At 43.1% G+C, this 15642-nt stretch overlaps 2 protein-coding genes across 3 annotated transcripts in view; one reads left to right on the forward strand and one right to left on the reverse strand.

Annotated features, from left to right (window-relative positions):
- The window catches only part of LOC118417453 (ATP-dependent DNA helicase Q4-like), a 79882-nt gene that overhangs the window by 15778 nt on the left and 48462 nt on the right, over positions 1 to 15642 (reverse strand). Inside the window, exons 13-15 of the mRNA XM_035823016.1 lie at positions 2358 to 2629; positions 1422 to 1568; positions 253 to 490 (exon numbers count right to left, since the gene is read on the reverse strand). Of these exons, the coding sequence (XP_035678909.1) occupies positions 253 to 490; positions 1422 to 1568; positions 2358 to 2629 (657 nt within the window). The remainder of the gene's footprint in view (positions 1 to 252; positions 491 to 1421; positions 1569 to 2357; positions 2630 to 15642) is intronic.
- Positions 6800 to 15642, forward strand: part of LOC118417051 (elongation factor 1-alpha 1-like) — a 21371-nt gene continuing 12528 nt past the window's right edge. For both annotated transcript variants that reach the window (XM_035822407.1, XM_035822408.1), the window contains exon 1: positions 6800 to 6910. The gene's annotated coding sequence lies outside the window, so the exon portion shown is untranslated. The remainder of the gene's footprint in view (positions 6911 to 15642) is intronic.

Below are 15642 nucleotides of genomic sequence, written 5' to 3' on the forward strand. Positions count from 1 at the left end.
CAGAAGCCTGTAAATTGACAGAACCAAAGGCTTGGGTCAGCCTACTGGATCTCAGGTCTTTGCCAAAATACAAATGTATATGAGAAGTACTGCTAAATTTAATGTTGAACAGAGGAAGAAGAAATGAGGCAACAACACATTTCTTTTCAAAACAATAAGTGAAAAAAACAAGATCTATTTTGAGGCAAGTCGCCTGATGGCTTATCCATTCAGTATTATGGCTCCAATGAGCGTGAAGGTCCCATAGCTGACCTTCCTCTGTCATGTCCAGTGCCTGCACAGCTGCCTCTACAGGCACTGCCACCACATGCCCAGGGCAGCTACAAGCCAGGGGGGCCTCTGAACTGTCTGCAGTTGGATGGCTGGACACTGCAGAGGCTGTGTTCTGGTCATTGTTTGGACAGTCAGGACCAGTGGAGACTTGTGCTGGGCTGTTAGCATCTTCAGACAGCATGGCGTAGTCTATACCGTCTTCTTCAAATTCTGGCACCTGTAGGAAAAGGACAACATTTTAACAGTCAAGTTCAGCATTCTACAGTAAAGAGAGTATTCTTGTGGCAACGTTATCTTGGGGTTAGGACTGTTCCAGGGTTCTGGGTTTGAATCCCTAGAAGGTCTTAGTGTTGTGCTCTTCGGAAAGGCTTTACAACTATTTCCTCACTAGGCTCAATTGAAAATAAGTACCTAGCTTGGGTTAGGGACGTCCTCTTGGAAGGGATGTAAAGGTGGAGGGCCCGTGTTTGAGGAGAGCCACACCTCAAGCAAGTTTTAAAAAGAACCCATCACACTTAACAAAAAGAGTAGAGTTCCTTCCATGTACTGTACAAAACTCGGGTGTGTTGTATCTAACAACTGTCTCTTTAAGTAGTTGTGTACATGCACATAGCTAGGAATAATTTTTTTTCTAGTAAATCTATTATTTTTCACAGTATAACAAATGAAGTAACCCTGACCAGCTGCTGCCCTACTCTCCTGCCACACATTACAAAAAGACTAGGCAATGACATCCTTCCCGGAGTGAGTGGATCAAATCTTACAGTCCGCACCAATCAGGGAACGCGTGCGGTGTAGACTCAAGGACGACAGTGGACACATAGTCGAGGAACATAGTCTGTTGGCTACTTCTTATGGAACCCATGATGGTGAACAACCGTCACCACATCATGCGTGATGTAACCACTAACAGACCCTACCACTTGCTACAAGGGTGGTGGTCCAGACCCACCATAACAATCACTACACAATAGTGGCGCCGGTCTTTCACAACTTACTATAACGCTTGTTCGCCTTTATCCGTAGGGTAACCTTTATCCGTTCTTTTAAAGAACAATGTATTTAGGGGTATCAAGTCAACAAATGGTGGTTTGAAACTGCAATATTTTGAAAAATTTACTATTTTTTTAAGTAACCCTGGCCTGCACCTGTGCAGCTCTCTCTCGTTCCCGTTGCTGCCGTAGCTTCTCACGACACCGGCAGCGCGGGAAAACTTTCCTCAGCAGTTTCTTCACTGTCGTCCTGTCAACTGAGTTGCCGTAGGTGTGGCGCCGCAACTCACACAGGTCCGAGCCCTGCAATAAACAATAAACAAATGAACAGCAACAACACAACAAGCAAACAGCCTAAGTCATCAAAGGACTTGGCATTTCTAGTATGAATTAGGCCTACGTCACATTTCCTAACCGGGTCCTGCCCGGGCTGTTTGCGGAAACAAAAATGTAAGTTTATGCCAATAAGTATGCCGTTGAATTATTTTTGGTCCGTTTGGGGTTTCTGTTGTCTTTATATTGTACTTTTCGTTCCCCAAAACTGCCCAGCCGGGCCCCTTTGTGGAAATGTGGTGTTAGCCTTTGCAGTTTCAATGAAAATTACTAGGAGTCTCTCTTACATCAGCATTGAGGAAGTGGTGACAGCGCGAGGGCTCCCCATCCAGGGCTCGAAATACTTTTTTCTGCATACCAGCACTGGCGCAGGTTACATTGAAAATTACCCGCACCAGACAAATTTTACCTGCACCACTCTGGATGTAGGAAGTATGGATCATACTAAAATTGTTTAGGAACCATTGCTACTTATTCTTTTATACTTTATAGGTTGTAACGGTTAATGCAGCTAATAACAATTCATATGTACCTGCATCATAGGACATATATGTATAAAACCCAGTACATGGACCAGTGCAAGTTAGGTGCAGGTAGACACCAGAAATACCTGCACAGCTCCAATTTTACCTGCACTAACCTGCATAGCAGGTGGTATTTCGAGCCCTGCCATCTCTCCCCGCCATCCCAACCTAACAACTTTTAAGAATATGAAAAATGCCTGCAGTTTCAATGAAAATTGCTAGGAGTCTCCCTTACATCAGCATTAAGGAAGAGATGACAGTGTGAGGGCTTCCCATCCCTGCCCGCCCTCCCGATCTCCTGAACGTAGTTCTCGAAGCTCTTCGGCATGTTGTAGTGGATGATGGCGCGCACGTCGGACTTGTCCAGCCCCATGCCGAACGCGACCGTTGCCACGACGATACGCAGCTCTCCCGACATGAAGCGTTTCTGGATCTGCCGACGCTGGGCGGCGGACTTCCCGGCGTGGTAACAGTCAGCCAGCCACTTCACCTGGGGCGGGCCTTTCTCTGTGGGGGGACAAATGGAAATACATTTCAACCAATGAGGTTAAAAAAAACACAACAATCAAAAGTTCTGCTGCAGACTAACAATGTGACCTGTGTTTTAGAGTTACCCTGTACTGTAAATGCAGAAAAGAAAAACAAAATAAATGCAGAAAACACCAACATTTTTGCATTACAGTATGTGACTACAGTCTCGAACTAATCTTCTGCTAAATTAAATCCCCGCAGACTTAAATGCATTTACAGTATTTTTTCCTCCTCTCATCCCTTGAACATAGCCTTTGGTTCAGTTCAATCAGTTGCCCAGATGCAGTATGTGTTGGGGAGGCGATAACTAGTATCTGGCGTTCAGACGCACTGTCCAGTCCATCTCAGGCTGTTCATAATAAGCACATGATTCATACAGTGCAGCCCTCAGGTGACAAACTGGGCTTAATCCCTTCTCAAGGTAATAATCATTAATCTTAATCCGTCAGGCCACCTGATATCAGGCAGCCCTCCAGGCATGTGTCCTTTCCTGGGTTTAACCCTTAAACTGCCAGAGTTTCAGCCCTATAAAATGCTATCAGTGCCAGGGTTGGCCACTGACTTCCAAAAAGAAACCCCCGAACAAGGCCGAAGTCCCTAACTTCCGGGGTTCACGTGCTACACGCGCGCAAAGCTGCTACTTCAGGGGTATGCGCTATCCCGGATATATCCGGGCACGGCACACAGGGCATGTATATGTGTGCCGGGTACATCCGGGCTTGGCAGTTTAAGGGGTGTTAAAAGTATGATCCTATGACCCAGCTACAGTCAACCCTGTACTAGTGAATACCTCTACAAAAGGATGTGGCTACCAATGTGGCCACTCTTTGGGCCCTAATTTTTTACAAATTTTCTATAAGCATGAAAAAACAACCTGTAAAACCCTGACTATAGTGAGCATCTGGTAAGTGTCCACATAAAACAGATTTTCCCAGTCCCAAGTAGTTAGTCTGTGTAACACAAACTCCACTGTCCAGGGCTGTAACTGGCCCCTCCCCGGCGGATGTGTGGCGGACTGCTATAAGCAACGTTTAATCAGGCTACCAAGTAGTGTCCTTGGGAAATTTTTGCTGCATTCTCACAGAAAACAAAATCTTTAAATTCCACAACAAAATTACACAGATGCAGAGCTTCTCTCAGCTATAGACTCCCTATGATTGACAGCTATCGCTATACAGGTGGGACATTAGAGCAGACTAAGGTGCCAGCAGGTGTGCTGAAGCGGATACACATGTTCCCGAGGAACACCTGTCGGTCGTCACTCATGCAGAGAAATCGCCCCAGATTGCAAACCAGCGATTACTGTGACATAGCCGCGTTACAATGGGCGCCTTTGTTACTGGTCTACCACTGGGCTAACTTCACAATAGCAGGGCTCAAAATATTTTTTTCTGCATACCTGCACTGAAAATTACCTGCACCAGACAAATTTTACCTGCTCCACTCTGAATTTAGAATGTATAGATCATACTAAAATTGTTCAGTAACCATTGCTATTTTTCTTTAAGTTTTATACTTCATCAGGTCAGGATTGCGCCATTGGAGGAGATCGCCTGCTCACTCCGGTCCCAGGGTGCTTTGTGCTTGCAAGGGTTCCAGCTGCCAGTGTCCCAGGGACAGCCAAGCCAGAACCTAGTTCCTTTTAGTGGTAAAACAGTCAATACAGCTAAGGGCAAAGGCACTTGACACGGCTTTCCTCACTTTACTCAGGTGAAAATGAGTACCTAGCTTCGGCTAGGGCCGTCCCCCGGATAGGACGTTAAATGGAGGTAGTGTTTGGGGAGAGCCACACCCCAGGCATGTTAAAGAACCCACCACACGTGCGATGGTGTGGCGTGCGATGGTGCAAACCCTTCTGTCTGGAGTTGGTGATTCTCTACAAATCACCTGGATGGAGGCCTGGCGAACCTCCTTTTTGTACCAGCCAAAACACATCAATAATTGCCGATTTCTTGTCAGATGGACATTATCAGAAGAACATTTTTGGAAGAACATTATCGGAAGAACGTTATCGGAAGAACGTTATCGGAAGAACGTTATCGGAAGAACGTTATCGGAAGAACGTCTCTCAGATAGAACAGCGATCCTGAAGAAGGCCACAGTGGTCATTGAAAATCTGACCTGTGTACACCTTTGCATTGCCAAGGAAGTGTTGGAAGAAAGTTTAGCATCGTACGTACATTGTACAACAAACGAACACAATCCCCCAGTCCGCACACTGGTCAGTACACTACAGTTCCACCTGTTCCCACCCAGACCACCTGTTGGTCGTCACTCAGGCAGAAAAAACAGCTCTGACCACTGGTGATTACTGCCCAACAAGTGTCACAATGGTCTCCTTTGTTACTGAGGGTTTGTTTTGGGTCTGCGATTGTGCACTGTTGCTAATAGGATTCTCCCTAATATACTAAATACTAATTACAGACAAAGAGACTGTTATTCTACCATCAGCCCAAGACCAAGAAGGAGGACTGCTTATTCTGATTTCAAAGTCTCACAGTTTAATATTCTACAGTACCAAAAGGCAGCAATTATTAGGAAATTTGATTCAATGAATAACATCTTCAGGTGACTGGAGTGCTGAAAAAGTGAATTATAGTAAACCATCCAATTTGCAAAGAGGATGGGGATTACACTATATTTCTATATCAGGTCTGCAAAGGACTTATTCACTCCAAAAGAAAGAAAGATACGATTTCGTCTCTCCTTGGAAGACGGAGACACATGTTAGAACCTAGTCATCCTCCTGTGGCTGTACAAAGGAAACTGTGGAAGGGCTTCATTTGAGAAATTTTCATTCTAGGCCCAGAATGTGTCCTAGAGATTAGGCTATTTCATGTTTCTATAATTATCGGGCCTGCAAAGTATTTATCCACTCCGAAAGAAAGACACGATTGCATCCCTCCTTGGAAGACTTCTTCAAATACGGAGATACATGCTAGAACCTACAGTCTTCTGTGGCTGTACAAAGGAAACTGTGGAGGGGCTTCATTTGAGAAATTTTCATTCTAGGCCCAGAATGTGTCCTAGAGAATTATAAGGCTATTTCATGTTCCGTGACGCAGCCGTTATTGTTACTTTCTGAACGATTTTCGTGTCGACTACGTGCAATTCGGGTTGACAGCGGCCATCGGGGGTAGCGGAAGGGAGGGGGGAAAGCGGAATTACACCGGGGGGTAAGATGAAGGACGGGGGCACAGATGAAAGTACGCGGGGGTTAAGGGGAAGTCGGGGGAAAAGATGAGGGGGCAGGGGAAAAGCTGAAGGAGTTAGGTGGGGTGCATTACGCCAATCTATTACTCAAGACTTTGATCCTCCTTTTTTTCGGATGGCTTTTTTTCTTGTCTACATGTAATATCCATTTAAAAAGAGGGAAATGTGGTATCCAGTACTCTAGATGTAAAGAAGTGGAGACGGGACTGATTGCACTCCGGTTGAGATTGATCACAGACGCTCAATGGTTGCCGTGGCCGAGAAACAGATCTTTATTCTGTACTGTCACATCCTCTCCTGACCGTGTCTCAACTGAACTCACTTCTCAATCTCAAATCTGCCTTCTATTTATTGGACATGGGTGCTAATATAATCAGACCAGATGTGCTTGACAGCTCATTAATAATATCTGTATCTATATAGCCGGTATAACCACCCTTCAGCGTAACACACCAGCTTCTGTACCTATATCTATAGAGCCGGTATAACCGCCCTTCAGCGTAACACACCAGCTTCTGTATCTGTATCTATATCTAATAGCCGGTATAACCGCCCTTCAGCGTAACACACCAGCTTCGCAGGCACGCGGCGCGGCAGCAGCTGGTTATATTACACTGAACGACCCGTCACACCAAACTATCTGCAAGCGATTCTTTAAAACTATCCAGAGAAGATGCTTCTACTGTGCCTAATATATAATATAACGCCTCTGTGTATTTGCAGCCAGCACAGTAGGTTAACTAACGATAGATCTTCCATTTCTTCTTATTGTCTCCTCCTTGGTCAGCAGAAATACAAGATGTTTTTCAGCGATCATCAGTTTCTTGGAAGCCTACCCAAGAGACATATGTTGTCATTACGGACTCTATTACTCTAGATACAGAGTCGTCGTCATTAAGTCATGTTGTCTAACCAGTTCTGCTGTTCTGCCAGGGTCCATTGATTCGCACCGACCCGTACATGGTACAGGTGTAACATTGTGCTCCAGAATACTTCAATTCTTTGGGGGCAACTTTCGAATTCCTGACAGTTCACCCTACATCGGTACGTATTTAAACTATATTTTCTGGCGTAGGTGATGTGACACATGCTAGTAACTTACCAATAGCTGCATTTTCTCAATTTTTCGTGCCAGCTGAATTCAGACTCGGAGGCAAATAAATAAACAGTTCAAGCAATCTGTGACTGAAGGAAGAAACTCTGCGCGCCGCGTTTAGTTTGCTTTTTCGTTCAATTCCGTTTAATGACACTACCTCTTGCAGTCCCATAAAAGATTAAGGTATGAAATTAATGGCAGTGTTTTTTCGGTAACTTTTTCCGCACCTGTGTCTGCAGGTACCTGTAAAATGACAATGCGCTGTTTCTCAAATGACCTGTATAACACTACCAAGGGTGTAAATGCGATTTTTACGTGAATTTAACGGAGAAAACTCTAGAAATGTTTTAAGATGCGACTGCAGTGAATATATATGTGAGAGGGAAAAGTTGAAATGTTAGGGACATGTGAAGCATGAAATGTGATGCAGATAAACATCCAATCCTCAAACTGAGCTTTTGACCTACTTAGTACATGCCATAGCCCTATTTGCTCATTGTATAGTTGTCTGTGACAACGCCCCCTTATCTGTCATTTAAAAATTACTCACCGTTCTGTTTTGCTACTTCAAGAATCAAAATTATTGAAAATTCGTTAGAATCAGGAACATAACAGTGATACATTTCTAGCCAAAAAGATACACATTTTAAAGCAAGGAATGGTGGATTTAAACCTCGTTATGTCAGTTGTGCACCAGAAAAAAACAGGAAAGTCAATTACTTGAACTTTCCGGAGTGAAATACCGAGCTCGGTCCACTTTTCAATGAAAAATACGGTTGAAGCTCTGGCGATTTTGAAATTCAGCGAGCTGCGACGGATCTACAAATTAGCCTGGCATTCGATTAAATTGTGACGCTGGCTAAAGGACAGCGACCCTTTTTAGTATCGTCGTCGAGCGACAACAGTCGAGATTCAAACTCACTAGATACAGAGACACTCTCTAACGGCTAGACAGTATATACTACACATACACAGTATTATGATCTGGCATTGGATAATTAGAGGACACATCTTTTGTTCTTTTTGTCACATGTAACCTGTTCAGCAACTTCTGCTGCATTCGTCTCTTTTGTTTGAACTAATCTTTATTCATGAGATGCTCAGATCGGGCAGCGAACCACTTTCTCAGAAGGCCCTTCATCAGAGGGAGGAGAACCTATGATAAATGTAATCTCCAACCAGATCCACGGTGCGTAATGTATAGTATCAAACTTCCGGTGCCCGTTTGACTCCCTTGGCCGGCTACACTCCTTGGCCAGCTTTGATACTATCTTATGGCACCGTAGGATCTGCTTGGAGATTATGATAAATGACCACTCTCAGCCCAGGTAGCCAGCTACAACACACCAAAATTGGCCAGCAGGCTATTACAGTAGCGAATCATGGTCGAGATATAGGTCAAGAGTGTATTGAGTCATTTTTCAAAATAACAGCAGAACTTTGTTCAAAACTGCTAGCTGCAATCGAACCATTCTGAGGTCTTAACAAGACCTACCCGAATACTAAATATCAAGACAATCCACCCAGGCATTCTTGAGTTATCATGTTCAAAAACACAGACAGACAGACGGACTGACGCAACAAAAACTGTACAATGTGCCAAGGACCACAATGCTTTCTGCTTACATGTAGGAATTGCATGTGCAAAAACAAGAAGTAAGAAAACAAGAGTAAGAAAAACATACAGTACTTTGTCATGGAAAGTTACCTGCAGTGTAGACTCATATTCCTAGAGGGCGCAAGTAACCAATTGTGGAGATACTGTAAATTTAAGTTCGCGGGGATTTACTTTCGCGGTAGTGGGAAAATGGAGTGTTTGCAGTGGTTTTACGTTTGTGGTAGCGCCATAGACTGTAGTAAAAAACTATAATTGAAAAATGTTTGCGGTGGTTTTAAGTTCATGGTGAAATGGCCACCACGAAACTGCGTTCACAAATTCTGTGACCCTAAACTATACTCATTCCTTGCATATATGTGGCTTATTTTTATCTGGAAGTCGATAACAGGACTTCAAACAACATATTAGGAAATTTGATGAAAAAAGAAGGACGTTGAAACGACGGCATACACGACCAGAAGGCTCCCTACGTACTTGAGACACTGTAAATGTGAAATATCGATCCCTAGTGGTTTCCTTTTCCTGGTTTTTGTGTTGTTCCCCTGCCTTTCTTGAATAGCAATAAAAATATTTCTAGTAGGCTGTGTAGGGTTGAGAAACAAACATGCTTTCCATCCAATCTCATAGTTGCACACAACTACAACAAAAAAACACAATCATTATGAAAAATCACCACAGCTCACCTCACCCATCCCTAATGACCTCTTTGTGGGTTGTTGGAATTAAAAAAAATTCTTCTATTAAACGTTGAAAATTATGGTGAAAGAATTGCTTTTGTATCCTTCATCTGAAGGCAAACACTGTTGAACTATGTCGTCATGCTGAAGGTGACGGGCTTGTAATTAGTGTAGAAGCTAATTGTCCCTTCAGGGAAAATACCGAAACTACGACACAAAGGGACCAGACACAGAAATCACAGCACATCCCAATTAACGAGTTACTGTAAATGCAGAAATGTTCGCGGTGGATTTATGTTCGCGGTTTTCGCGGTGGCCATTTCACCGCGAATTTAAAACCACCGCGAACATTTTTCCAGGGCATCAAGATACTGCATAGCATGGTGCTACCGCGAAATTAAAACCACCGCGAAAAGTCCTTTTTCCTGCTACCACGAAATTAAATCCCCGCGAACTTAAATGCATTTACAGTATCCTTGGCACAAGCCATTGTTCTCTTTCCCTCCCTTTTTTGAACAAAGGAAAAGGCGATAACAACACACCTCTGACGAACACAGAAATTATGTCACACTCGGTTTATATCTAACGAAAGCAGGCTACACTTGGCGCAAGCCATTGTCCTCTTTCCCTCCCTTTTTTGAGCAAAACTACGAAAACCTCTCCCTCCTTTTTCAGCACTGGAACCCAGTGCTGACGCGCTCTCAGCACTCGAAACGCCGGCTTCAGCACTGGACACCGAGTGCTGACGAACATTCAGCACTGGATTTCCAGTGCTGACGAACATTCAGCACTGGAAAACGAGTGCTGACGAATATTCAGCACTGGAATCCGAGTGCTGAGAGATCGGGAGACTCTGAGATATACAGTAATTTGGAATTACGATACGTCCTTTGCTCTACTACTAAAACTTAAGACATTGCTGGATTATGAACGTCACCTATGGCAGACCTCATCCTTTTGGAAGTTCAGCGGCGCCTCTTCAACGACAACAACAACGAGGAGGCAGGCTGAAGTCTGCCTCACAGCACCCCGGCCCTTTTCAGGGCCACCCAAATCTTTCCCAAAAGAGTAGAGTAGAGTAGAGTTTCTTCGGCCAGGTAGGAAACGACTGGTTCCATTTTAGGCCGCTCTTCACAAAAGGACTATTAATATCCATCACAATCACACAATAAAGTTGCTTATTGTTATAATGACAGCTATCCCTTAAACACCTCTTACACATATACATATATCTACCTTTCAATTACACATGTACAACGAATAAAATACACAACTTTACACGAAGTTTTCTTTGCACGAAGTAACTTTAGTCAAATTTGTGTCCTTTTACTAGTACCGCTATCAGTACTTTATAAAAAAATGTGCAATAAAGGTCTTCATTCATTTTATAAATGATGTATATCCCTTATACAGTATACATATATTCAATTAAATAACGAATGGATAGCACAACTACAATTTTCTTTGCACGAAATAACTTATCTTTCCTTCGAATTTACGTCTTGTACCCCTCTCAGCACTGGGAGATTCCAGTGCTGGAAGGACGTCAGCACTGGCTCGCACATCGTTCCAGTCCTTAAAATACGTCAGCACTCGTTTTCCAGAGCTGAAGATTTCATAGCACTGGTTTTCCAGTGCTGAAGTGTCCTCGAGCACTGGTAAATCCAGTGCGGAAGGCGAGGTTTTTGTATATCAGCACTCGGTTCCAGTGCTGACGGCAGTTTCAGCACTGGGTAACCAGTGCTGAATGACCTTTGACCTGATCCGGCCCCGATCTCCCCGGATTTCAGCACTGGTAACCGAGTGCTGGCGGCAGTTCAGCACTGGAAAACGAGTGCTGACAGAAGTTCAGCACTGGAAAACGAGTGCTGAAAGAATTTCAGCACTGGAAAACCAGTGCTGAGACCGTTCAGACAATTGATTCAGCACTGGAACACCAGTGCGGAAGGCGAGGTTTTCGTAGACTTGCCTTTTTTGAACAAAGGCAAAGGCGATAACTACACACCTATGACGTATACAGAAATTACGTCACACTCTATTCATATCTAACGCACAACAGGCTACACTTGGCACAAGCCATTGTTCTCTTTCCCTCCCTTTTTTGAACAAAGGAAAAGACGATAACAGCGCACCAATGACGAACAGGGGTTTGGCAAGGTGTGCACAGGTGACGCACACAGGTGCAGCCTGACACGCAGGCAGGGACGGGCAACAGGTGAAACCTGGCGGGTTGCCAGGGGCGATGGGCGTGTCCGCTCAGGTGTGAAGGACAGGTGGTGGGGAACAGGTACTCGCCAGGTGGGACAATGGAGGGTCCATAATAGGTGTCATTACATCAGGGAATTCGTGCTTTCACCTGTTTGTGTCTGTAAGTTGGTTGGTTGGTGACACTCAGCATTCTTCAGAAAGTCATGAATGGATTTTATTATTTTTTGGTTAGACCTTGGCCAAAGTGATTTGATTTTGGGGGGACATGTACAAATCAATATCTGCCAGGGAAACTACATGTTTTCCCTGGAGTTTGCAAGTTGGTTGGTTCCTGAAATCAGTAATATTCAGAAATTTATGAAGGAATTCTTATGTTTCTTTGTTGTCAGGCAGCGGCAGAAATAATTCAATTTTGTGGAATTTGTAAAAGTCCAGAAATTTTTCAAGGATTCCTATTACCTTGTGAGACAAGGACTCCTAGCAGCATCCTGTGGAACTGCAGACTACAAGCCAGAAACTTTTCAGAGGATAAAAATGGAGTGGAAAAATAGGTGAAAGCCAGTGCTTCCTTACTGACTATGCCAAAAACATTACATTGAGCTGTTAGTTGTCCTATATTAGAGCATAATTTTGATTTTAATAGTGTAATCATGTACACGTATACAATTGTTGTGGGTGGTCCCCGACCCAATGATAAAACATAAGCCCAGTGATTCGGAACTTCTGCTTGGATGGTCTAAAAGGTTATGACAAGGCCAGCAGAAAAGGGCAAGTTGCTTTCTTGAAAAAAAGTGACCAGCACTTTGTCAAATTCACCTGTGACTTATTCAGTAACAAGATTTCCAAACTTACTTTCATGGGACTAAAAATCACGAGTAGATCCGAACCAACCAGCATGATACTGCACAAACTTGCAGCATATGTGCGTCAAACAGACTATAAATGCACGTTAATCCGGCACACGCCCCTTTTTGAAACTTACTACGCCACATCAAAGCGACAAGATCGCTATCGAGGTTCGGTCGATCGTCCATTTCCAAATGTCACATACCACAGTGCCCCATTGTTTGCGGACTCAGGAGGGTGTGTTTTGAACGTTTGATAAGAACAAAGATTTCTTTGTGAAGAAGGGAAAAGCTGGAGTATATGATAATGGACCAATTATGAATACTTTTGCTTAATTTCTGCTTGTTTGTCTCAGTTCTTATAGTAATTATGTTACCAGAATGTCCCAAAAATAGACCCTGATACAGCTGAGCCACAAAATATTTGATCTATTGCTAAAAAAATTTTAATGGATAAAGAACGATTTGTGTGTTGTCTTGTCCGGCGAACAGTATGGAGTCCAGCTGACAAAAATCACACTTTGGTCATCATACGGTCGCTCAGCAATTTCAGTCAAGTGATATTACTAAGAGGGACTTTATAATAGGACCATCTTATTTCTTTCAGAAAGATATGATCTCTTCATAAGTAACACGTAAGAGATGTTCAATTTTCCCGCCAAAAAGGAAGACAAAAGGATTGCTTCCAAACCGATAAAAACCCATTGACAGCTTCACAACAGTTACTGTAAAATAAGTGACAGAGAACAACAAAGACAGGTGTTAACAATACCTGTAGACTTGCCAGAATGTGCAAAACGTTAGGAAGGTGGTACAAAACAACACCTTGGTCACTGATCCTAAGATTATACCAGTATGTACCAAAATGATGGAGTAAACATATTGTCAAAATGTCAAATTTGAATGACATAAGACCATTTTAAAAGGCACCACTGATTCAGACACCCTTCAATTACTGGCAAAGGGATTTTCATAAATACAGATGTGAGATGTTCAATTTTCCCACCAAAAGGGACTTAGACAAAGGGATCGCTTCCAAACCGACATAACCCCATTAACGCCTTCATAACTGCGAAAGTGAGTGAAAGCAGCATTGAACAGGTGGTGAAAATACCTGTAGACCCACCAGACTGTTCAAAACGTTAGGGAAGAGGGTACAGGACAATGCCTCGGTCTCCGATCCTACCATTGTCACAGCAGGTGCAAGATAGGGGAGGCCGTCCATCATTGTTCTCATCACAAGGGAAAACAATGGTGTTTGTAAACACCTGTCTTCTATTGTTTCCAACTCACTTTCTCTATTGTCGTCTAGCCGTAGGTAGCTCACCGGAAAATTCCTTCATACAGATTTTGTCTAAACCGATTGTTTTGCTTCTGCTGTGTGAAAAGTGGTACTAAGATAAAAATAAAACATCAACGGGTAAAAAGCACTTTGAATTCGTTTTTTGATCACTTCTACAACACTTTTATCCTGGTCTAAATGTGTTTTCATCAGAATGATACTTGTACACTTGACAAGTTTGAGTCCAAGAAACATTAAGGGAAACACTTTGTTTAAACATCAGCATCTTGCTGCCTGGTGCAGCATACTGTATTGTCATGTTGCAATTTAAATAAAGTCAAAGTCAATGTTCAAAATTTGTTAAAATCTCCATTGAAATACTTAGTGTAGGTTTCCCCATTTTAGCCAACTTTGTGTTTGCCAGCAAGACAATGTGGTTTGAACTTTATAATAAATGTTTCATAAAAAGCAAAGAATTCTAGTTTTAATTCTGACAACCACAACTTGTCTGCCCGAGAGAGTTTGACAGCTTACTTCCTCAACTTGAATGTACAGAAACTGTTTATCAGGTCCACCAAGAAGTTTACAATCCATGTGGTTTTGTGGTTGGAAAGCAAAACTGGAGAAGCTATGGGTGTATTATTGTGATATCAGGTTTTCAGCTTGTTTACGTTCGCTGTACAACCACGTGCCTTCATGCATCCATTCTGCCTAACTGTGTGACCAGGTGAGCCACCCAGGTGTGACAGGTAGTTACTTAAGGACACTTCAGTCCTGTCACCTGCATAACGTGATAATTAAGGAGTCTGCGCTGTGGAAACGTCCAGGTTTGGACAATCGCACACTGATGAGGTTTGTTGTCCAGTTGAATGTCAGGGTCTCCGTAATTAAATGATAATAATAATAACTTTATAGCAAATTCAATCGCATGTATATGAAGCCTGCATTATAGGATAAACCTTGCTTACGCTTCATTTAGTCCCAAACACTACCTTTACATTCAAGGCTCGAAATACCCCCTGCATATGCAGGTTAGTGCAGGTAAGCTGTGCAGGTATTTCTGGGGTCTACCTGCACCCAACCTGCACTGGTCCATGTACTGGGTTTTATACATAAATGTCTTATGATGTAGGTGCATGTGGATTGTTATTCGCTGCATTGACTGTTACCACCTATAAAGTATAAAAGAAACAATAGCAATGATTACTAAACAATTTTAGCAATTGCAGGTAAAATTTGTCTGGTGCAGGTAATTTTCAATGTTACCTGCACCAGTGCAGGTATGCAGAAAAAAGTATTTTGAGCTCTGACATTACTCAAGCCTGATTCAATTGTGCTTCTTAGGCCCGTCCTACATTGCCGTGCCCAATCAGAGTCTACGAGCTCCGGATAGCGGAGTTTGCGTAACACAGACTAACATTACTCCACACAAGTTTCAACTTTCCTATTTCCTGCATTTCTCAGCTACCAGTCAGTACCAACATTCAGAAATGGCAGCTGTACTCGAAGAACTTTGCCACTTTGTGCTTCCCGGCCATTGTAGTAATCGTGGATGAACACCTACAAACAAGCTGAAGGTCTTAACAAGTCCGACAGGTGCCTTAATCACAGGGTGGGTCCCAAGAATGCAACAAGGGGCATTTCGAGACAGGTCTTGTGTCAGCAACAATAAGTATTACCCTGAGCAAGGACATAGTGCAAGACACTGTGAAGTGATAGATTATGTTGTCCCCAAAGTGTAGCCTTACACTGACAAAACTTTGAGTCCACTGGAAAGTTGCAACTGTGCTGTTTGAAAGATAAACTTTTTTTCTCTACCATGACACTGAGTTATCTTGCACTGAGTTATCTCGTACTGCCACCACACATTTAAGCACATCTTTGGACATGAAAATACATAAATTGTAGCAACTGCACATTCTGATCACCTTGAAGGTCCTGAGAAGTCAGGTGTGTTGATTGTTTGGGCAGATCCTGCTAACACAAGATGTTTTATGACAGCGACAATAAGTTGGCGGGGATTTACTTTCACGGTAGCGGAAAATGGAGG

Source organism: Branchiostoma floridae, chromosome 6, assembly GCF_000003815.2.
Source record: "Branchiostoma floridae strain S238N-H82 chromosome 6, Bfl_VNyyK, whole genome shotgun sequence".
NCBI lineage: Eukaryota > Metazoa > Chordata > Leptocardii > Amphioxiformes > Branchiostomatidae > Branchiostoma > Branchiostoma floridae.